Source organism: Tamandua tetradactyla, chromosome 3, assembly GCF_023851605.1.
Source record: "Tamandua tetradactyla isolate mTamTet1 chromosome 3, mTamTet1.pri, whole genome shotgun sequence".
Lineage (NCBI taxonomy): Eukaryota > Metazoa > Chordata > Mammalia > Pilosa > Myrmecophagidae > Tamandua > Tamandua tetradactyla.
Window position 1 is genome coordinate 172,002,110 of NC_135329.1, and position 23,883 is coordinate 172,025,992.

At 36.1% G+C, this 23,883-nt stretch overlaps 2 protein-coding genes and 1 pseudogene across 7 annotated transcripts in view; 1 reads left to right on the plus strand and 2 right to left on the minus strand.

Moving 5' to 3' along the window:
• MARS2 (methionyl-tRNA synthetase 2, mitochondrial) overlaps positions 1 to 6,902 on the plus strand; it is a 33,841-nt gene extending 26,939 nt beyond the window's left edge. Inside the window, exon 5 of the mRNA XM_077154557.1 lies at positions 6,849 to 6,902. The gene's annotated coding sequence lies outside the window, so the exon portion shown is untranslated. The remainder of the gene's footprint in view (positions 1 to 6,848) is intronic.
• BOLL (boule RNA binding protein) overlaps positions 1 to 23,883 on the minus strand; it is an 84,167-nt gene that overhangs the window by 23,044 nt on the left and 37,240 nt on the right. Inside the window, exon 11 of one of the 6 annotated variants that reach the window (XM_077154567.1) lies at positions 8,816 to 8,929. The exons of 3 other annotated variants lie outside the window; for them this stretch is intronic. In XM_077154567.1, the coding sequence (XP_077010682.1) occupies positions 8,906 to 8,929 (24 nt within the window). In that variant the 3' untranslated portion in view covers positions 8,816 to 8,905. Of the gene's footprint in view, positions 1 to 8,815; positions 8,930 to 16,013; positions 16,379 to 23,883 lie in introns of those variants that run through there. 2 more of the 6 variants (XM_077154565.1, XM_077154569.1) reach the window with 2 other exon arrangements.
• On the minus strand, positions 19,224 to 23,868 carry LOC143677924 (ras-related protein Rab-5B pseudogene; annotated as a pseudogene).

Below are 23,883 nucleotides of genomic sequence, written 5' to 3' on the forward strand. Positions count from 1 at the left end.
AGGACACTATATACTAATAAAAGGAACAATTCAACAAGAAGACATAACAATCATAAATATTTACGCACCGAACCAGAATGCCCCAAAATACGTGAGGAATACACTGCAAACACTGAAAAGGGAAATAGGCACATATACCATAATAGTTGGAGACTTCAATTCACCACTCTCATCAATGGACAGAACATCTAGACAGAGGATCAATAAAGAAATAGAGAATCTGAATATTACTATAAATGAGCTAGACTTAACAGACATTTATAGGACATTACATCCCACAACAGCAGGATACACCTTTTTCTCAAGTGCTCATGGATCATTCTCAAAGATAGACCATACGCTGGGTCACAAAGCAAGTCTTAACAAATTTAAAAAGATTGAAATCATACACAACACTTTCTCGGATCATAAAGGAATGAAGTTGGAAATCAATAATAGGCAGAGTGCCAGAAAATTCACAAATACGTGGAGGCTCAACAACACACTCTTAAACAACAAGTGGGTCAAAGAAGAAATTGCAAGAGAAATTAGTAAATACCTTGAGGCGAATGAAAACGAAAACACAACATATCAAAACCTTTTGGACGCAGCAAAGGCAGTGCTAAGAAGGAAATTTATTGCCCTAAATGCCTATATCAGAAAAGAAGAAAAGGCAAAAATGCAGGAATTAACTGCCCACTTGGAAGAACTGGAGAAAGAACAGCAAACTAATCCCAAAGCAAGCAAAAGGAATGAAACAACAAAGATTAGAGCAGAAATAAATGAAAATGAAAATATGAAAACAATAGAGAAAATCAATAAGACCAGAAGTTGGTTCTATGAGAAAATCAATAAGATTGATGGGCCCTTAGCAAGATTGACAAAAGAAGAAGAGAGAGGATACAAATAAATAAGATCAGAAATGGAAGAGGAGACATAACCACTGACCTCACAGAAATAAAGGAGGTAATAACAGGATACTATGAACAACTTTACGCTAATAAATACAACAATTTAGATGAAATGGACGGGTTCCTGGAAAGACATGAACAACCAACTTTGACTCAAGAAGAAATAGATGACCTCAACAAACCAATCACAAGTAAAGAAATTGAATCAGTCATTCAAAAGCTTCCTAAAAAAAAAAGTCCAGGACCAGACGGCTTCACATGTGAATTTTATCAAACATTTCAAAAGAATGAGTACCAACTCTCCTCAAACTCTTCAAAATAATCAAATTGGAGGGAAAACTACCTAATTCATTCTATGAAGCCAACATCACCCTCATACCAAAACCAGGGAAAGATATTACAAAAAAAGAAAACTACAGACCAATCTCTCTAATGAATATAGATGCAAAAATCCTCAGTAAAATTCTAGCAAATTGTATCCAACAACACATTAAAAGAATTATACATCATGACCAAGTAGGATTCATCCCAGGTATGCAAGGATGGTTCAACATAAGAAAATCAATTAATGTAATACACCACATCAACAAATCAAAGCAGAAAAATCACATGATCATCTCAATTGATGCAGAGAAGGCATTTGACAAGATTCAACATCCTTTCCTGTTGAAAACACTTCAAAGGATAGGAATACAAGGGAACTTCCTTAAAATGATGAGGGAATATATGAAAAACCCACAGCTAATATCATCCTCAATGCGGAAAAATTGAAAACTTTCCCCCTAAGATCAGGAACAAGACAAGGATGTCCACTATCACCACTATTATTCAACATTGTGTTGGAGGTTCTAGCCAGAGCAATTAGACAAGAAAAAGAAATACAAGGCATCAAAATTGGAAAGGAAGAAGTAAAACTATCACTGTTTGCAGACGATATGATACTATACGTCAAAAACCCGGAAAAATCCACAACAAAACTACTAGAGCTAATAAATAAGTACAGCAAAGTAGCAGGTTACAAGATCAACAATCAAAAATCTGTAGCATTTCTATACACTAGTAATGAACAAGCTGAGGGGGAAATCAAGAAACGAATCCCATTTACAATTGCAACTAAAAGAATAAAATACCGAGGAATAAATTTAACTAAAGAGACAAAAAACCTATATAAAGAAAACTACAAAAAACTGTTAAAAGAAATCACAGAAGACCTAAATAGATGGAAGGGCATACCGTGTTCATGGATTGGAAGACTAAATATAGTTAAGATGTCAATCCTACCTAAATTGATTTACAGATTCAATACAATACCAATCAAAATCCCAACAACTTATTTTTCAGAATTAGAAAAACCAATAAGCAAATTTATCTGGAAGGGCAGGGTGCCCCGAATTGCTAAAAGTATCTTGGGAAAAAAAACGAAGCTGGAGGTCTCACGCTGCCGGACTTTAAGGCATATTATGAAGCCACAGTGGTCAAAACAGCATGGTATTGGCATAAAGATAGATATATCGACCAATGGAATCGAATAGAGTGCTCAGATATAGACCCTTTCATCTATGGACATTTGATCTTTGATAAGGCAGTCAAGCCAACTCACCTGGGACAGAATAGTCTCTTCAATAAATGGTGCCTAGAGAACTGGATATCCATATGCAAAAGAATGAAAGAAGACCCATCTCTCACACCTTATACAAAAGTTAACTCAAAATGCATCAAAGATCTAAAAAACATTAGGTCTAAGACCATAAAACAGTTAGAGGAAAATGTAGGGAGATATCTTATGAAACTTACAATTGGAGGCGGTTTTATGGACCTTAAACCTAAAGCAAGAGCACTGAAGAAGGAAATAAATAAAAGGGAGCTCCTCAAAATTAAACACTTTTGTGCATCAAAGAACTTCATCAAGAAAGTAGAAAGACAGCCTACACAATGGGAGACAATATTTGGAAATGACATATCAGATAAAGGTCTAGTATCCAGAATTTATAAAGAGATTGTTCAACTCAACAACAAAAAGACAGCCAACCCAATTACAAAATGGGAAAAAGACTTGAACAGACACCTCTCAGAAGAGGAAATACAAATGGCCAAAAGGCACATGAAGAGATGCTCAATGTCCCTGGCCATTAGAGAAATGCAAATCAAAACCACAATGAGATATCATCTCACACCCACCAGAATGGCCATTATCAACAAAACAGAAAATGACAAGTGCTGGAGAGGATGCGGAGAAAGAGGCACTCTTATCTACTGTTGGTGGGAATGTCAAATGGTGCAACCACTGTGGAAGGCAGTTTGGCGGTTCCTCAAAAAGCTGAATATAGAATTGCCATACGACCCAGCAATACCATTGCTAGGTATCTACTCAAAGGACTTAAGGGCAAAGACACAGACAGACATTTGCACACCAATGTTTATAGCAGCGTTATTTACAATTGCAAAGAGATGGAAATAGCCAAAATGTCCATCAACAGAAGAGTGGCTAAACAAACTGTGGTATATACATACGATGGAATATTATGCAGCTTTAAGACAGGATAAACTTATGAAGCATGTAATAACATGGATGGACCTAGAGAACATTATGCTGAGTGAGTCTAGCCAAAAACTAAAGGACAAATACTGTATGGTTCCACTGATGTGAACCGACATTCGAGAATAAACTTGGAATATGTCACTGGTAGCAGAGTCCAGAAGGAGTTAGAAACAAGGTAAGATAATGGGTAATTGGAGCTGAAGGGATACAGACTGTGCACCAGGACTAGATACAAAAACTCAAAAATGGACAGCACAATAATACCTAATTGTAAAGTAATCATGTTAAAACACTGAATGAAGCTGCATCTGAGCTATAGGTTTTTGTTTTTGTTTTTGTTTTTTTGTTTTTTTTTGCTTTTGTCTGTCTGGTTATTTGTCTTTTTTTTTTTTACTATTGTTATTACTTTTATTTTTTTTTCTCTATATTAACATTCTATATCTTTTTCTGTTGTGTTGCTAGTTCTTCTAAACCGATGCAAAGTACTAAGAAACGACGATCATGCATCTATGTGATGATGTTAAGAATTACTGATTGCATATGTAGAATGGTATGATTTTAAATGTTGGGTTAATTTCTTTTTTTTCCGTTAATTAATAAAAAAAAAAAAGAGTACCAATGGGTTTAGAAATAGAAGGAAAGAAGCTGTGAAAACCAAGCATGACTGACTCTCTTAAGTATGAATTAGCTGTATTTAAGATGGATCCCTTAAGCCAAAACATCTTTCTCCACATTGTCTGAATTTTTTCATGTTACATTATACTGCTAAAATTCTATCAGACTGGATTAAGTCTTTTGGGTTAATAGGTGTTCTGTTTAAGCCTATTCTTAGAGAAGTTGAGGTGGGGAAATACATTTGATTCTTACCTAACTTTAGTCACAAGATCTAGAATTTGCGTTAGTAATATTAGATCATACATTTACCTACATATAGACTTTTTGTGTGAATTTAAATATTATTTATAATATGGCAGAATTGGACAAAACTCTTCAAAAAGTAAGTGTGCTTGATTGTATTTCTTTTCTCTCTTGATTTGCAGCCATATTTCAGAAAGACAGAGATAACAGGATACAAATTATGGCTCAGAGTAAATAACCTTAAATCTTTACATTTTCAGCCAGGAAGGTTAACTGAATTGGGTAGGTAGGAAAAAGACTCAAGGTCTCTAGAAGTCTAGGGAAATTTCATCCAAACTGGAAAAGAGAGGTCCCTCAGAACGCTAGTAGTCAGAAGAGGGAAAAGCCAGAATGAAGGGAGGTCTTCTACAAGGTCAAAATACTCGGCTTTTTTTATTGAGTCAAACACCAAGGATATGGTAATTGGAGAACAAGTCGGAAAGGAGATATTCATGGGGTAACAAGGAGATTCTTCCCAGATTAAAACAAAGAACAACTAGTAGGCCTAGGGAATTAATGGGACAAGAAGAGTATAGTTCTATTTCTAGCTTGGAATTTTCCAACAGGAAAACAGCTTTTTAAATCCCAGAAACCTATCAAAGACAAGGATCTAGAGAAAATGTCACAAAACTTGTCAATAGTAAGTAATGGGAAGAAAATAAGTGCTAAGAACTTTGAGGCAGGCTACTTTGAAGCCTTTATGCTTCAGGGCAGAAACCTGATTCTCCCTAAAAAACCAAAATAACAACACAAAAAAACTACCATCTGCTCAAAACTTTACTTGCCCCAGGAAAGAAAAAAAGTCTCAAAGATCTGTTTTACTGTCTATATCCTACAAAGGAAGAAATGGAGAAGAAAAAAGTAAGAATTTAATTCAAAGGACTTTGCTTCTACATTTTCCCTCTTTAGGCCTAAGAAGATACCTGAACCTTGAAGGTACATCCCAAAGAAGTGTGAAGGTCTAGAGTCCCCAAAATTTTCTCTAATTAGGAACAGAGAACATTAAGTAATAGACTGAGGAGAAGACTCTTGAAGCAGAGAAAGGGCAGCATTTTAGTGTCTATGTGTAGTGCGCTTGGCACCATCACTTTTCTTTTCCAAAGGGAAAAGAAAAAAAGTACACCAAAGAGAGGTATATAACCTGTATCACCTTGATGGAAATATCAAATGATGCTTATGTTATGGGTGCAAACCTTGATAAAAATGCAAAACTAAGGTTAACATACTAGCTTTCCTAAAAAAATTACACAACGAAAGTATTAGGAAGTAACAAAGGACTGGCTTCTAGTAATCTTCAGAAATATATTATCAAATAAGAAAAACTGACAAATCAATGGAAAAAATTTTAAGTCACATGTTTTAAAAATAAGTTACATGTCTATATAGTATCACTCACTAGCTTAAATATAGTGTTTTACTATTACAGCCTATCTTCACTTCACTATAATCTGACTTGGCATTATACTAATTGATACTATTTTAAGCAGCATGCCTAAAAAGATCAAACCTGGAAATCTCAAATATGTTAGTTCACTGATTTGAAACCTAAGCCTGTTATTTTATATTTGCTGATCCTGATAGGTCAGAAGGATGGGTAACATGAAGATAACCATGAAACTAGTATAAGGAAACCTGAAGAAGGGTTATGTCACGCAGAAGGGAGAGATGAAATAATGACAATATGAAATAAAACAAGTAATCTTAAATAGCACTTCATTTCTGGGAGGAACCAGAAGAATACAGAAAATATTAGCACATTTATACAATATATAAAGCGAAAAGACAAAAACACACAGCAGGTCTAACAAACAGTAGCCATGCAGCTGGTAATCAGAGGTTGGTATTCACATGGAAAAGATTGAAATTGATACTACATATTTAGGGATTTAGATACATCAATAAAAACAATGCATAGAGCTGAAAGGAACAGTGACAATTGTGAATATTATTTTTATCTAACCTTTTGGCAAATTTTGCCCTTTTCCCCTTTTAAGTCAATGTGGACTTAAGAATAAATTTTAAATTCACTTTTTAAGACAATAGGGAATATTGAATATGATATCAAATTTGGACTGATGTTCACATAAAGTCCTTTCTAGACCTTTGAAGTCTATATTTTTAATACTATTTAAGCACTATTTCTAGAAAAGACCCAAATAGTTTTTTTGTGCATATGATTCAAATTCATTATTCTATAGTTAAATGTGGCATGAATACATGAAACACAGTCCAACATATGGGAGTTATCACATATAAATTTGTTTGAAAATACTGCACTTCCATTTTGGGTAAAATTTTAAAAACAATCTTCTATGAACTAAATCATACCCTTTCCTTAAGCCATTCTATGAGATAATTTGACAGTGGAAGTTAAAATCTTAATTTTCCAAGATCCTTAATCTTTCGATATGCTACCATCTTTCTATCTCTGATTGTATTAGAGATTTTGGGCAAATAGTTTACAAACTTATTACCTTGTGAATTTGATACATGTACTATTATTTGTATTATCCATCTTTTAGGAATTCTAACACAAAGTCAACGTCAAGTTAATGCTTTTACAGCGGCCTTTCAAAATGGGTACTAAGTAAGTAAAAGCTTACTTTAAAAAATTATCTATAGAAGATGTATTATAAAACAGAAAAAAAGGGCAGCACTTAGTATGTGTAAGGAGAACTTTTCTCATTTTCAGAAGAAACATGTTTTGGGCTATCAAACTAGGACATGAGAAAGGTTGGATAATATTCTATGAATTCAGGTTATTAATGAATGCCAAAATTTTGTTTAGCTTCTTAAAATAAAGCTAAAGTCTAAGAAAGTGTACATGTATCAGTGCATACATATGTGTGTATGTTATGATTTATATAGCTCTGTGGAAGAAATGCACTTGGGTATCAATTACTATGAAAATTCCTGATCCAATAATGCATCATTAATTTTTATTAACAGTCCAGGAATTGTCTAGCACCATGCTTAACATTTTGAAAATCAAAACATTAGCTTTGTTGTTCTCAAGGATAATGCTATTAAAGGAAGGTTTCTAACATCAGTAGTCAATAATTTTTATTTACAGAACAAAAACTTGAAATTTCTCTATGGGACTTACTATTTACATTTCTAAAAACTGAAAATAATTAAGGTACATGGGTTCCTTACTTGCTAGTATACATTCATGATGTTGTCATGAAACCATCTGATTAATAAACATATTTATAATGGTTTCAAAAGAAAATATCCTACCTGACCAACTGGAAAAACTATTGTTTTCTGCTGCTGCGGCTGAATGCGGAATATATTTAGGGAAAATGGAAAGGGAAGAGAGAGATTTTTTTAGGCCAAGGTCAACTTTTATTGCTCTTCTTCCTCTCTCTTAAAAAGAAGTCAGTTCCGGGCGGGCCATGGTGGTTCGGCAGGCAAGAATGCTTGCTTGGCATAAAAAGAGTCAGTTCCTAAGAGAAGAACTGCAAATGCATATAAAGGATTTTAAAAATACTATTATAAAAATTTTAGTAATAAAATCCCAATGATTTGTTTTGTAACTTCTGAACTATTAATTTTTCCCTAGCATCTGATTTTATAACAAGAATTAGCTTTAGAATCAGAATTTAAAGTTTGCCTTTGGTATAAGAAATAGTTTTGCTTTTTATGAAAATGATTAATTATCCTTTAAAAATTAACATGCAATTTAATATAAAGTAAAATATTTAAAAAAGGTCAAAAGATTAAAGCATTCTAAGAACACTACTCAATGTTATGTGATCATGTCAGAGAAGAGCCTTTCTTTTATCAGAAATCCTACTAGTTGGGATCCATATATAAAATTTGGTATCAAAATGGATTATAGGAAGGCTCCAGTATTATCTCAAACACTGGAGAAAAAATTTAATACAGTAAAATTAGTCGCATAAAAAGGCAAGACTATTGATAATGTTAATGGCATTTCTAATACTTGGAAAGTGTTATAAAAAAGGAAGTACAAATAATACTTGAATTCTGAAAACCATGGCAAAATTAATAAGGAGTGGCAGTATTACAGACAGATGAATATTAAATGATGAAATAGAATTTCAAAGCAAAGTGCTAAAACAAAATCCTTAAGATTAAATAATATTTCATGTGCTAAAAGGCATGAAAGTTTAAAAAAATCTATTAGAAATTATTCTTTTCCTAAATATGAAAATAAATATCAAATAACAGGAAACAAAACATCTAAAAGTATGTGAAGAAAATAAGGAACACAAAGCAGAGAAAATGAGACACCTCACTATTCCCAATGTGGTTATTATTTATGGAATGGATAAAACATCTGATATAGAAAATGTCACTACAGTTAGATTAATACATATTTAAAAAACCAACATGCCACATCAACCTAAATAATTCTGTAGAACAGCTAAAAGGGCAAATTTCATCAAATTTAGACAGTTTATAGGTGGAATAAATTAGTATGGTGTGATATTAACTAACCCTAAGTTTCACAACGGGCAGCTTCTAGCCGGTTCGTTGGAGCTGGATCTCGGCCACACAAGGATCATTGGATAAGAAATCAGTTGAGCTGGACTAGAGCTGCCCAATTGTCTTAATAATGAATGCTCCACACTGTCTGTTAAATAAAGAGAAAGAAAATAAAGATCAGAGAGAGTGAATGGAAAAAAAAAGAATGAGTATAAATTAGAATAGATGAACATCAACATTTAATGAATACTTGCAAAGTATGTGGTACTATTATAGAGTGTTATGATGTGCAAGGCTAGGGTCTAGGAGGGGTCCAAGACTCGAGAACGGAATGGTCCCTGCTCTCTGAGAGTTCACAATCTGTATTAGATAATCTAAAGTCTAATGTTACGCTATGAATACTTAGTATATAAAACTGAGGAACGGGTCAGCACAGATTATAAATGAGCTATAACATTCCTTCTATTTTTTAAAACTTTATTAGGTGAGTTTTAAAACTTGTTTTTTAACAGGGGGAGTAGAGTTTGGCAGAAGGCTATTGTTTGAAACCCTTGAAGTTGGCACTGGAAGAACAGGCACATAGGTACCTATACCTTCTAATTCAGAGTAATTCTATATACCTGTGCTACCCTGGGATTTTTGTGTGTGTGTTAAGAAAAGTTGGGTCAAAGAAACAAATAGTTGCTATTATATTTTTGGTACATTGAGCCTAGGCCACTTTCTTATTTAGGGGACCAAATTTTCCTATAACATATTTTTTGTTTTTGATAGGCCCCAAATTTTCCATATTGGTTCCATTATCTCTAGAGCAGCACTGTCTAAGAGAACTTTGTGTGTTGATGGAACTGTTTTATGGCTATACCATGCAATACGGTAGCCACTTACCACATAAGGCTATTTAGCTCTTAAAATATGACTCATGCAACTTAGGAACAGAATTTTAAATTTTATTTTAATTAATTAAAAACAAAAATAGCCTCAGGTAGCTAGCTAGTTGTTACCATGTTGGATCTCATGGTTCTAGGGGTTTCAACTTGCTCTCTGCTAAATTCTATAGACTGGACTGAACCAGTAAAGTATTTCCCTGACCTGTTCAATATTGTCTAATAACATTTAATATTGATCACTGCTATACTCCTAGTGTCTAGATTACTGGTTAGCACATTGTAGGTGCTCAATAATCATTTGCTGAATGAATAAAATCTACTGTGGTATATAGAGCTATTCATGCCTAATCAACTACCAGCCATAGTTTATTGGTTGTAACCCAATATGTTCTGGTTCCCTTGGGAGAAACAGAGAAGTGAAGTCACAATGTTCTATGTATAAGGGATTGCTCAGTTGAAGGCTCAGTGTGCCTAAAGAGAATAGGAACAATGCTCACTTCATTATAGCTCAAAGAAAAGTCATATAAATAGTTGCACATGAGCAAGTTTTGGTGATCAAGGGAAAATTAAAGATTTCAAAATTTAATAGCAAGAAATTTGATAAGGATGTGCATAAGAGTTGATATCAATGATAAGAAAAAAACTAATTTCACATTAAAAAACAAATTCAGATTTTATGCATGACTAAAGGATGGAAACTGAAGATGTTAAAGTCTTGAAGAAATATAAGTAATCATATTAGGCAACAAATGGCTTAGAGAAGGGATTTGGCAGTGGAAAGAGAAATGAATTCATTTTTAGGAAGTTACTGAGCTGAAAAAGGGACACAAAACAATATAAAGTAGATCATGTTAGCATAAATAAGTCAGAGAAATTACTAATATTTTGATTTTAGAGGAGAAAGAATACGGACAAGCCAAGTATAAGAGGTATTCTAGTTTGCTAGCTACCAGAATGCAATATACCAGAAATGGAATGGCTTTTAACAAGGGGAATTTAATAAGTTGCTAGTTTAAAGTTCTAAGGCTGAGAAAATGTTCCAGTTAAAACAAGTCAATAGAAATGTCCAATCAAAGGCATCCATCCAGGGAAAGATACCTTGGTTCAAGAAGGCCGATGAAGTTCAGGGTTTCTCTCTCAAGTGAGAAGGCGAACACAGTCAGGGCTTTTCTCTCAGCTGGAAGGGCACATGACGAATAAGACATCATCTGCTAGCTTTCTCTCCTGGCTTCCTGTTTCATGAAGTTCCCCGGGAGACATTATCCTTCTTCATCTCCAAAGGTTGCTGGCTGATGGACTTCTGCTTCTCGTGGCTATGTCATTCTGCTCTGCTCTCTCCAAATCTCATTCTCTGAAATGTTTCCTCTTTTATAGGACTCCAGAAACTTATAAAGACCCACCCAAACAGGTGGAGACAAGTCGTCCCCTAATCCAGTTTAACAACCACTCTTGATTAAATTGTATCTCAGGGAGATGATCTGATTAGTTTCAAACACACAGTATTGAATAGGGATTATACTGTCTTTATGAAATGGGGTTTAGATTAAAACATGGCTTTCCTAGGGGACATACATCCTTTCCAACCAGCATTCCACCCTCTGGACCCTAAAAAAGACATGTTTTCCCCATATACAAAATACATTCATTCCATAACAATATCAGAGAACCTTAAACCATCCCAGTAACATTTCAAACACAAGAGTAAAACAAGATTAAAATCAGTACAAAGTCTCATCAAAGTTAGTTAAAGGCATGGACAGTTCTATGGCAAAATTTTCTCTATTTGCTCTGGACCTTTGAAAACTCATAACAAATTATTTGCTGCCGACATACAAAGGAGGAACAGTCATGGGATACATATATGCATTTCCATAGGGAGGAAAGAACATAGGGGTCACTGGACCCATAGAGTTTTGAAAACCTGCAGGGCAAAGTCCATTAGATTTCAAAGTCTGAGAGTCATTTATCTCTGGGGCTTTAGAAAGTGGCAGTCCCACCCTTTCCTAAGGCTTATGCAGAGGCCAGCCTCTCTTCTAATGCAACCTTGGGGGACATTGGGGAAACCAACTTTTTTCAGCCACACCCTCTCCAGGCATTGGGGCTGCACCCGGGCTCTCTGCCATCTCCAGGGCACATGCTCAACTCCTTCATGTGGTGGCAGCTAGGCTCCCCCAAACCTCAAGGAATGTGCTTCACTCCCTCCAAAGCCTGAGGTGCATGACTCTTCCACTGCGACGAGGTGTAAGGCCCATCCTCTCTGCTGTTGAGGCAAACTCACCCTCTCCACGGGTTTGGGTAGGTCCGCTCTCCTGACCTGAGGCTTTCTGACTTCAGACCTCAGCCTCCATGGTTTTGCCTCTGAAGTTATTTTTCCTCCAATGTGTCCCTTCTCTGAAGCACCCAGTCTGGATTGGCAATGGCTCTGTTTATACAGGTCCCGCAGCACTCTCGTTGACTTTCTATGCAGTAGCCTTGGATCATGCCCATTAGACATAAGGAGTTTCTACAAATCCTTCCTGGAATTAATTCCATGTAGAATCCTGGATTCTTCTGAAATGGCTGACCGGTTCCACATTTGGTCAAGTCCTCATGTGGGGCGCTGTTCTCTGGGGTCTTCCTTTCAAGAAGCCCAGAATTCTCCAGAACATCAACTTCTGGTTTCTTTGTACCTAAGAGTTCAGTTCTCAGCATATCTCTTTCCTGTCGCATTTCACTATAAGCTGTGAGGAGAAACCAGGTTACACTTTTGACATTTAATTTGGAGATCTCTTCTGTTAAATATCCAAGTTCATGGCTTTTAAAATCTGCCTTCTAGCCAAAGCCACTAGTTAATTTTGCCAGATTATCTGCTATTTTAAAACAAGGATCACCTTCCTTCCAGTCTATAATAACACACGCCTCATTTCTGTCTAAGGCTTTATCAGAAGCGTCTTTAGAGTCCACATTTCTACCAACAGTCTCTTCAAAGCATTCTAAGCCTTCTCTACCAAGCGTTTCACAACTCTTCCAGAATCTTCCCTTTATTCATTTTACCATTCCAACATGTTTGGTATTTGCAAACCGCAGCAGCAGCTCCCCATTCTCTAGTACCAAAATCTGTTCTAGTTTGCTAGCTGTCGGAATGCAATATACCAGAAATGGAATGGCTTTTAACAAGGGGAATTTAATAAGTTGCTAGTTTAAAGTTCTAAGGCTGAGAAAATGTCCCAGTTAAAACAAGTCTATAGACATGTCCAATCAAAGGCATCTATCCAGGGAAAGATACCTTGGTTCAAGAAGGCCGATGAAGTTCAGGGTTTCTCTCTCAAGTGAGAAGGCGAACACAGTCAGGGCTTTTCTCTCAGCTGGAAGGGCACATGGCGAATAAGACATCATCTGCTAGCTTTCTCTCCTGGCTTCCTGTTTCATGAAGTTCCCCGGGAGACATTATCCTTCTTCATCTCCAAAGGTCACCGGCTGGTGGACTTCTGCTTCTCGTGGCTATGTCATTCTGCTCTGCTCTCTCCAAATCTCATTCTCTGAAATGTTTCCTCTTTTATAGGACTCCAGAAACTTATAAAGACCCACCCAAACAGGTGGAGACAAGTCGTCCCCTAATCCAGTTTAACAACCACTCTTGATTAAATTGTATCTCAGGGAGATGATCTGATTAGTTTCAAACACACAGTATTGAATAGGGATTATACTGCCTTTACGAAATGGGGTTTAGATTAAAACATGGCTTTCCTAGGGGACATACATCCTTTCAAACCAGCATAAGAGGTGAGGAGTCTGAAAAATAAAATGTAAGAAATTGGGTATTCACAATTTTCAGTTTGAGGAGGTGGAAACCATCAATTCAGGTGGTGATGTTTTAGGATTAAATTAGGAAGAGAATCAAAACATTGGAGTCAGATTTAAACATTATTAAAATGCAGAAGAAAACTGGAAAACTCCCTTAGAGAGACAGTGTATAGAGGGCAAAGAGAATCATCCCCTGATTAGTAGTTAATAAAAAGAGGAAAAAAAGTATTTCTGAGACAGGTACTGAAAGAGCAAATTGAATGCAAGGAAAGAGAGCCATATCCTAAAATTAATAAAATTTGAGGAATGGCTTGTTGATAGTGTTGAATTAAAAACAATCAAAGAAAACAAGAACTAGGACAAGACTCTTGAGATTTTGTTAATAAGAAGTTATCAAATCGTGGCAATACATCTTAGACAAGTAATTTTAATCCCAAAGAACAATAATCTCCAAACGAAATGAAAAGGACATCCCTAGACTTCTTTCTTATGTCTTCCAAAAACAGAGATAGATTTAAAATGTTATTAATGAAGTATGGAATACAAAATCCATCTGCCTACCAAAGGAAGAGATGTTTTTGTCCCAAACTTAAATTTTCTTGAGCACACAGTCTAACTTCACCTCTCTGCCCTGTTCATTTAAACAACCTGAACACATGGCGCATAGAACTGGGAATGACATCTTGCAATTCTAAATAGCATAATGTGATACCCTGAAACATTCCAGAGTATGTTGGGCAGCTAATTTAGAAGTATTGGAAAATTTCCCTGAGGGACTGGAGAAAAAAAGTGGAACTATTAAACTTCCCCGTTTGGGACATTCTTGATATTTTCTCAAGCGTTAGGGACTCCCAAGTTAAAGGCCAAGTGCTCAATCTTGAAGCTTCCTCTTATGAAACTTATTTTGTAACAGGGAAGCTAAGCCTAAGTATAATTATGCCTAAGAGTCACTTCAGAGAACCTCTTTTGTTGCTCAGTTGTGGCCTTTCTCTCTCTCAATCCAATTCTTGATGTAAATTCATTACCCTCCCCCGCCACGTGGGACATGACTTGCAGGGATGTAATCTCCCTGGCCACATAGGACATGACTCCCAGGGATAAGCCTGGCCCTGGCATCATGGGATCAACAATGCCTTCCTGACCAAAAGGGGGAAAAGAAATGTAACAAAATATAATGTAGAGTACATAAAATGTAACTCTAATTGAAATCAGAGTCAAGAGCTATTCTGGAGGTTACTCTTATGCAAGCTTCAGCTAGATATTGCAAATTGCCAAGATATGCCAAGCACTAACAGTATTCCTGAAAACCCTAAAGAATACCCAGTGTTCTGAGGCTCTATAAAGGTTTCACTAAGTTTATTTTTCAGAAACTTAAAATCTCCAGATTGTTCCTATGCCAGACAAGCCCTGAAACCCAGAGGCATTTGTCTCTCAAAAATGTCATCTAGTTACACCCCCCTATCCTATAATGTTGACACCCTCTTTTAACATGAAGAAGTTAGAATGTCATTGCCCAAATATCCCTGAAGATTGGAGAAAGAGTAAATGAGAGGATAGAGTTTTAACAGAGAAGATTTAAAAACTGATTGTGACTACTGAATCATTATAGTGGTATTTGTTAGTCTCTAGTATATTAGAACAGCTAGAAGGAAACACCTGAAATTGTGGAACTTGTGGCCCATACCACACTTTGAAATTTGCCCTATAACTACTCGTTAAACTGTACTTCGAAGTTTACCACCTTTCTGCATATATGTTATATTTTACAAAAAAAAATGTTTTAAAGGTCCATCCACTTGCTCTCATTTTGCATCTTCAAAGTAGGAGAAGATGCTATCCAAAAATACTTAGGATTCTGTAAGGGATAAAGGTTTGATGAGTAGATTGTATATTATGAAAAATAAGGTGTCAATTCAAGGAGTAGGGGTGCTAAGAAGAAAAAAAAAGACTGGGTAAAAGGAAAAAAGAATATCCAATTGAAAGGAAAGAAAGAGGCACAATGCAAGGTAATAAGTACTCAAACTAAGAATGGAAACACAGAACTGGCTATACAATTAAAATGTGTAAGACAATGAGATAGATTTCATCTCAAAAGAAATACAAAATCTACTCATAGTGCTGTATCAATAAATACATATTCTTAAATAGTAATTAATAAATATCTCAATTTACCTTTCATTTACCACCCCACATTGAATCAATGTTTTGGCTAGTAAAAACTTATAGCAGATATAAATATTAACAGTCCAGCATTAGATAATATATGTTAGGCTAAAATATATGAAAAAATAATTAAAAATGGAAATACAGCTGTAAGCCAAATCTCGCCTATCACCTATCAGTTTTTTTTTTTTTTTTTTTTAAGAGAGAGGGAGGAAGGGAAGGAAAGAAAGAAAGACAGAGAAGGAAGGAAGGATGGAAGGAAGGAAGGGAGGAAGAAAGGGAAACATCTTTAAACATTTTCTTATTTTATTATATTTTGTTTGTTTGTTTGTTTTTTACATGGGCTGGGGCCGGGAATCGAACCGGGGTCCTCCGGCATGGCAGGCAAGCACTCTTGCCCGCTGAGCCACCGCGGCCCGCCACCTATCAGTTTTTAAAAAAAAAATATTTTTATTGGGAAATCTTCCCACACATACAGTCCATCCACAGTGTACATCCAATGGCTTACAATATCATCACATAGTTGCATCACTTGTTTTTGTAAATAAAGTTTTACTGGAACACAGTCACATTCGGTTGTTTATATCTTGTCTGTGGCTACAGTCATGCTACAATGGCAGAGTTGAGTAGTTGAGATTGAGACCATGTGGCCTGCAGAGCTTTAAATAGTTACTATCTGGCCCTTCATAGAAAAAGTCTGTCAATCTCTGGATTAACATATTCAGGCTAAGAAAGAAATTTTTGAGCTGAGATCTTCTGAAATTCTATAAAAGAAAACTTTAATAAGATGGCCTTAAGAGCAAAGGTGGAAATAAATTACCTGCCTCAAACATATTGGATTCAACCTGGATTAAAATGAAAGTTAAAAACAGATATTATGAGTTTAACAGAAACCTTAAAAGGAATTAAGAAGCTACTGATACTATAAAGCACAGGGTTAACTAGATCTACAAGGTTAGACACATAAGATAAATGAATATTCATGCACTAGTCAACATGATTAAATTAAATCTATACTTATTCTATGTCTTACCATCAGAAAGTTGAGTTTCAAGTCTGTTTACCAAAAGCACAAAGAGCTTTCCTGTTGTAATATTGAAAGTATGCTTTTAATACTTCCAAGGACTTGACTTATTAACCTTGAGGTTATTAGTGTTTGTCAGGGAAAGCTACATTTATTAGACTTTTTGTTGTGGAGAATTGTATTTGTTTACTTAGTGTGGTAAGCTATATTTGTTTTATCTGGTTATTATTCCCCATCAACCTGCTATCTAGTTAGTACTTACCTAGTTTGAATAACTTCAACCAGCGTGCAAAACTGAAAGGCTCTCTTAGAATTAGGAACATATAAGCTAAAGGCAGTTCTCCTTGTAAAAGTTGTCATAGGTCAAAGAAAATTACTAACACTGAGGTTCTTAACTGTTTTTGTGTGTGCACACACCACACCCTCTTTAATGGCAGTCTAAGTGAAGCTTGTGGACCTCTTCTCAGAATAATATTTTTAAATACATAAAATAAAATACAGAGAATTATAAAGGGAATAAATTATATCATAACACACTTCTGTCCACATATTCTTTGGCAGGTCTTTGAACCAGATTAACTTTAAAACTCAATGCAGTATTTCTTTTCCTTAAACTCAAAGATGAAATGTTTGATTGGAACAGCGATTATTCTGTAATACCATTAACAATCAGGAAACCAAAGTCAACAAGAAGCAGTCCTACTTATTTTCTTAAGAAAGTCAAATTCTGAATTTAATTAAAAATGTAATTCTCTACATCTTTTAGAGAATTTGATTGACACGAGATATCCTACTACTTAATATGTGGTAAGATGATGAAATTAACAATGCAGTGATATGAAATACTATTTACGTGGAAAGCAAAAACTTTCAAACATGTATCATATTCCCTTCCTAAGAAGATAGGACCATAAAGAAAAGACTGTCATAATTTTAATAGCTGTGATGGACTAATGGGAAAAATTATTCGTAGAACTTCAATGTTTTGTTTTCAATATGGGGTACATCCTCAACTAATTATGCCACTAAACATGAGAAATCAATTGTCAACATTTTGGAAACTAGGTACCTTAATAGCTTTTATTACATTTCAAAACTGAAAACTGGTGCCTCTGATTTCACGCAAATGGTTTTTAATGTACATCAAAATTCAATATGATATCCTAGATAAGATCTATCTACATTTTTCTCATTATTCCTTTTACTTCTTTCCAGAACAAAACAAAATAAAAATTTAACCAAGGTCCTGTTAGCGTCAATGAAAAGTATATGCAGGCACTGAGTTTTGCCAAAGTTTGAGGAAATAGTCATTGATAATTCTAAAAGAAGAATTTTGATTTGGAGTTCATCTCTCTTATTAGGGATTATAAGAATTCTGGTTATTATACTGAAATACATCCTAGGGAATATTTTTGTCCTACCTGCCAAATTTAAGGATTAGAGAAGCATTAACAGAGCTGAATGTAATTTTGAGGGTGAGGTTAATATCTTATGAATTTTTGTATCCAAAAGACTTTATAATTTTTCAAATGTACTATTCAATATATCTGATAAGTTCAACTACTAAGAATGAGCTGTGACTTATTTATCTATGCAAGGGGCGACTTATTTATGTGATTCATAGAATTAACTAACTAATGGCACATAAGATTCTTCAAGATTTTATAATACATCACAATATGTGTAGGAAAAGCAATGAATAACTTATATAATAATTTGCAAAGGGAGAATAAAAGCTAATGCTTCAAATGTCATTCATTGATATTTTAATATTTTATCTACCCTAATACATTTTATGAAAAGAATGCCTCCTAATAACATTTGTGTATTAAGATCTCCATGTCATAATCAACATGTAGTATAAACAAAAATGAATAATTTATCATAGTAAAATCTGTAGTAAAGCATTTCGAAAGAGTAATATAGTTGTAGTAAACTAAGTGATACTGGAGTTTCTGTCCCTGAGTGGGCCACCAAATCATCTATTGAAGGCCAACAAATGAACTAAAGAAAAATACCGAGTATAAAATGCATAGGACACTGAAGCTTAAAAAATAAAAACAAGAAATATAAAATTCTATACAACAGTCCTGTCATTTAGTTTTGACCGTGAAATTCTTTACATTTCCTCTTTTTCCTCAACTTTAAGAAAAGGAGGATTAGAAATACTGATTTTTTATGTCTCTCCTTTGAATCTTCCAATGAGCCTTCATCTCTAAATTAAATGTAACACATGCCAAATTGCACTGATTCTGAGATACATATCTCTTCACAGTTCAAAACCTCTGAATCAGGATATGTTTTATAATTGATGACAGCGTTTTTTCTTTTCAAATGATACATAAAATAATGATGTGTCTTGCAATCCACAGTGTCTTAGTTGTGATGAACTATGATATTACAGAGTGCTTGTTGTGTACTTAAGCTAAGGTAGTTAATCACAGTTAGTTCTTCAACTCTTCTCTAATCCTTAAGTTTGGCAGGTAGGACAAAAATATTCCCTAGGATGTATTTCAGTATAATAACCAGAATTCTTATAATCCCTAATAAGAGAGATGAACTCCAAATCAAAAGCAGTCTGTTGTTCTCCTTTGGCCTGTAAACCATATGTGGTATAATCATTAAAATGAATAGCTGTCAGTATAAAAGGAACAACATTCCTCTTGGCAGCCTTTCTGTAGACATACAAGGGGCAGGAGGCTTCAGATTCCAGTTTTATGCATATATGCAGAAAGAAGGATGATATTTATCATGCTTCTGTTATGATCTGTGTTCAACATATGTACATATTTCTTTTTCCTTTTTTACTTACATTAAATACACTGTTAAATCACGCAGTTGCATCCTGTTACTATGATTGTTATGTTGTGAGAGGGAGAAAGGGAAAAAAAAGGAAATGCTTTCTTAGAAGAAAGGAAAAAGAAAAAAATAGACACCATTGCCCCCCTTTAAAAAAACTGAGCAAAAGAGAAAAATTAAGAGCTGAGAAACGAACTAAGATTCCCAAAGCCCAACAGAGATCAGAGGAAAGTAGAAGAGCTAGTAGGAAGAAGAGGGAAGGTAGCAGATAGGCTTAGAAGCTAAGGTCAATCCTGTAATTAAGGGGAAAGTGGGGTGGTGGGGAGGAGAAGGGAGAAGCATCCTGGGAAAAGGTTTCCCAGCTCCAAAGCAATGAAATATCTTTGCTCCCATTCCATAGGAAAAATTACACAAAGAACTTCAACTTGATTTTTAAGAGACTTAAGAGAATCATTCTAGCCCTTCCACTTGTTAAAAAAGACACAATGAATGCTTTGGGGGATGGGAGAAGTGGCTAGTAGGTTCTGGGAAAGGAAGGAAAAATGTGTGTGTGTGTTTCAGGGCCATGGAAACTAAAGCTGTCTCTGGAAAAGGAAAAGAATTGAAGACTAAGTGGAAGAAGCTAAACTGGGTTTCTTAGCTGCTCTGTAATAAAAGGTAGTCTGCAAGTCAAAAGGGCAGAAAGGTTCCAAGCTTGGGTCACTGTGGCCTTTCCTATCTTTATTCCCCAAATTTTCCCAAAATTCTGGGCTGGAACAAGAGGGAGCCTAGAGTTCTCTCTTGCCTTGATGGTTTTCCATAGACATTCTAGACCTGATGAGAGAGATGAAGAGAGGCCAGAAATCTAAAAAGGATCAAAGAACTCTAATGATATGAGACAGCTGTGGGGTAACATTAGTGCTTGCTATTTCCTGTCCACAGGAAGGGGTGATATGATATAAGGGGACCACAAGTAGGCTTCTGTGGTATGAGCCCCTAATGGTATATGGATTAAACAATTGGATACATGGGGGGTGGGAATGGGAACTAAACTGAAGACTATCAAATGAGAAAGGAAATAAGGCCTGATGGTAAGTGGGGGATAGAACAGACTGTACAGGGGAATTAAGGTCACAACTATTTACAGGAAAAGATAAGACATGGTAATGGATACCAAATTGAATGTAAGCCCTGGAAAAGGAGAGAAAACTCCTCTCTCTTGCCTGGCCCCTTCTCATTCCCCTACCTTGGCCTACTAATCCCCAGTTGCTCAGTTAATTCTTCAGGGAAGACAAGCTTCTACTCAAGAGCTAAGTTGGGTGAAGAATCAGAGTTGGAGGAAGCTAGTAGTGGAGACTGGACTTAGTAGCTGCCATTGGTACTGTTCTCTAAAGCCTTCCCCAAACTCATATATACCTCAAATTCCATTTAATTAAAAAGAAGATAGGAGGGGTGGTGCAACGGTGGCTCAGTGGCAGAATTCTCGCCTGCAAGCCGGAGACCCGGGTTCAATTCCCGGTGCCTGCCCATGCAAAAAAGAAAAAAAAAAAGAAGGTAGGAGGATGAGTAAATCAGTCAACCCCCCATAAAACAAGTATTCCAACTGAACTATTATCAATTAAAGTGCAAATTGCGAGGGATACAGTGACTGGGGCTCAAGCCTTCTAAAGGCCAGAGAAAAAAAATGCATATGTATAAATCAGAGGATGGGTATCAGAAACTGAGGTCCTCCAATTAGATCACAGCAGACCCCAAAAGGTAGGCAACCAGTGAAATTTCTTTGGATGATTCTGGGGTCTCATCTCCACCATGGCAGAGAGAAGCTACCTAAGAGCTTGGGTGAGGGGAAACTAGGCCTTGGATAAGTTCCAGAGCCACAGATGACTCTGCACCTTCCCTCTCCCACCCAGTCAGCTAACCCAACAGGACTCCAACCTAGTGCTCATCTCTACCTAGATACACCCTCCACAGGGCTAATTTATGGATATTGCAGTGTTTTCAAATATGAGACACTCCAACCAAAAACCAAAAACCAAACAAAAACAAAATGTTTCCTTACTCCCTCCTGCGGTAAGTCTTACTCTCCCTCCCCCAGGGCTCTTTATGTAACCCATATGGAGACCTCATTCCTAGTTCCTGGGTTTACCAACTTTTTCATCCTAGGAAGAGGAGGAAAAGGGGATAAAGAGCAGGGGTTGACCAAAAGCAGAAGGGGAGGGGCAGGAGACAAAGTGTTTTCTGGAAAAAATAAGGAACACTGGGAAGAAGGAGGAAAGATAAGTAGGTCTCTATCTTGAACCTATACTAAAAGTGAAGAAAGTTTCTTTTGGAAGCTAAGTCCCGGGTGTATCTGACTCCCAAGCCCCAGAGGGAGGGGGTAGGAGGCCAGCGGCAACAGATGCCTCGTGTTGGTTGCTGAAGCATTAAAAATTGCCATGATAGAGCTGTCAAGAGGCAGCCCTTGAGATCCACGGCTCACTGTGTTGTTACCATAGGGACTGTGTCCTGAGGGGTAGAGATGGAGGTTATTTCTTAGCTCTAGTACCAGCTCCATACTTGTTTGCTGCTAGCAACTCCCACCATTGCTAAAACATTGGCTCTTGTTCTGGTGGGACTGCTCATGGAGATTCACACCCAGTCTTCGGCCTGCAATATGCCCAGATTCCAAAATCACTCTTTGGCAACTTCTTAGCTATTTCCAGGAAGAGATTGTTCACATTCATAGCTGTCTTGGCTGAATTCTCTATAAATAATAAGTTGTTATCATATGCAGATGCCTGGGCCTCTTTGTATTTCACTATGCACTTGTTAGCCAGGTCAGCTTTGTTCCCCACCAGGGCATTAACAATGCTAGGACTGGTCTGTGCTATAGTTCCATCATACGAGACTTTGCTTTGGCAAAGGTTTCCTGATTAGTAATGTTATAAACCATACCTGCAGCTTGGGTACCCCTGTAGTACATGGGGGTCAAAATATGGTATTGCTTCTTGTCACCTAGACAAATGGATTGGGTGAGGAAGGCTGTTCAAATGGTGCGCTCTTGGAATTCATGAACGTGCCCTTTGACAAAAGGTAATGCCAGGCTAGATTTCCCCACTGCATATTCCCCTAGCAGGACCAACTTTGCTGGCCTGCAGTTGCTCATTGTATCTGGCTGTGCCTCTGCTAGTCATGACCAGATTATCAGAATGGGAGAGGGTGGAGGGAGGGAGATGCCACAAAGTGGTAAAGTGAACAGGGGGAAGGGGAGGGGACTTGTAGGTTACAACAGTTCTGGGGTTCTTTTTCCATCGTTGGGCCCAAGCCTGTGTCAACTGTATACATTTTTACATGGCTAAATTAAAGAATAAGATAGTTGTTTCTCTGTACAGTTTCTGTTGTTTCCTACACTAGGGTTACAATTTCAAAGGAAATGTAGACAATAAGCATATAATCTTAAACTAGAGGAATTAAACTTGAAGAATGTTTAACACTTTTTGGAAATTTATCTTATTCTACTAGCAATTCATCCTTTATTAGAAACATTCAAGCTGTACAACTGCAATTATTTGTATTACATACACACACATGTACTAAACAGTACTGAAAATAACCTTTATGTCATGAGCACCTATCTGATATGGCATAGTCATTTCAGCTATTTCTAGAGAAGTAAATGTGGAGGAAATGTTAACATCAGAAGAAGTCTGTTATTAGAGATCTTCTCACTATACTAAAAATGAATTCTCTATAAATAAGGTTTAGCAACACTCTAGTTTTGGACATTAGGTCAACATTATGGCTTTATTTCATGTTTGCAATATACTGGTGACGGCAGTGGATAATAGCAAGGAGTGAAGAGGATGTGTGAGAGTGGGATGTCTCCTTAAAACAGACTGTCTTGGTACTGACTTCACACATGGGATAGTCAGAAATCCAAAATCTGAGCGTGAAAGAGAGCTAATTTCCATCATCGTATTACAAACAGTATGCCTACTTTTCTCACCAAAGCACTCTGTAAGTAAAATTCATATTACCATCACAACAGTTGATATGTGTTTCTCTACTAGAGATACATAGAGTTCAAATCCTTAAAGTGATGACCTCAAAGACTAGTTTATAAGGGAATAAGCAAAATTCCCTACCACAGAGCAAATAGTCAAATTATACTGAATACATGCATGGATCAAATTACATTGCCACTCTTTGGTCTGGATTTTATTTAGGAAATACAAACACAATTCTCAAATGAATAGATCATTAGCCATATTCATTTTTCCATAAATGTTACATGCCATTAACAAAGATAATAAAAATTTGATTATGTATGGTTCATAACTTCAACACTAATAGGAATTACAGTTAATTTAGAACTGTATTTTCTTCAAATGAAAGAATGCGCTAATTCTGTACTTCTGATCTCAAATGTGATAAAAATATCCAAAGCTGTTCCTTTCAGAAGAGAAATTTAGAAAACTGGAAATATGA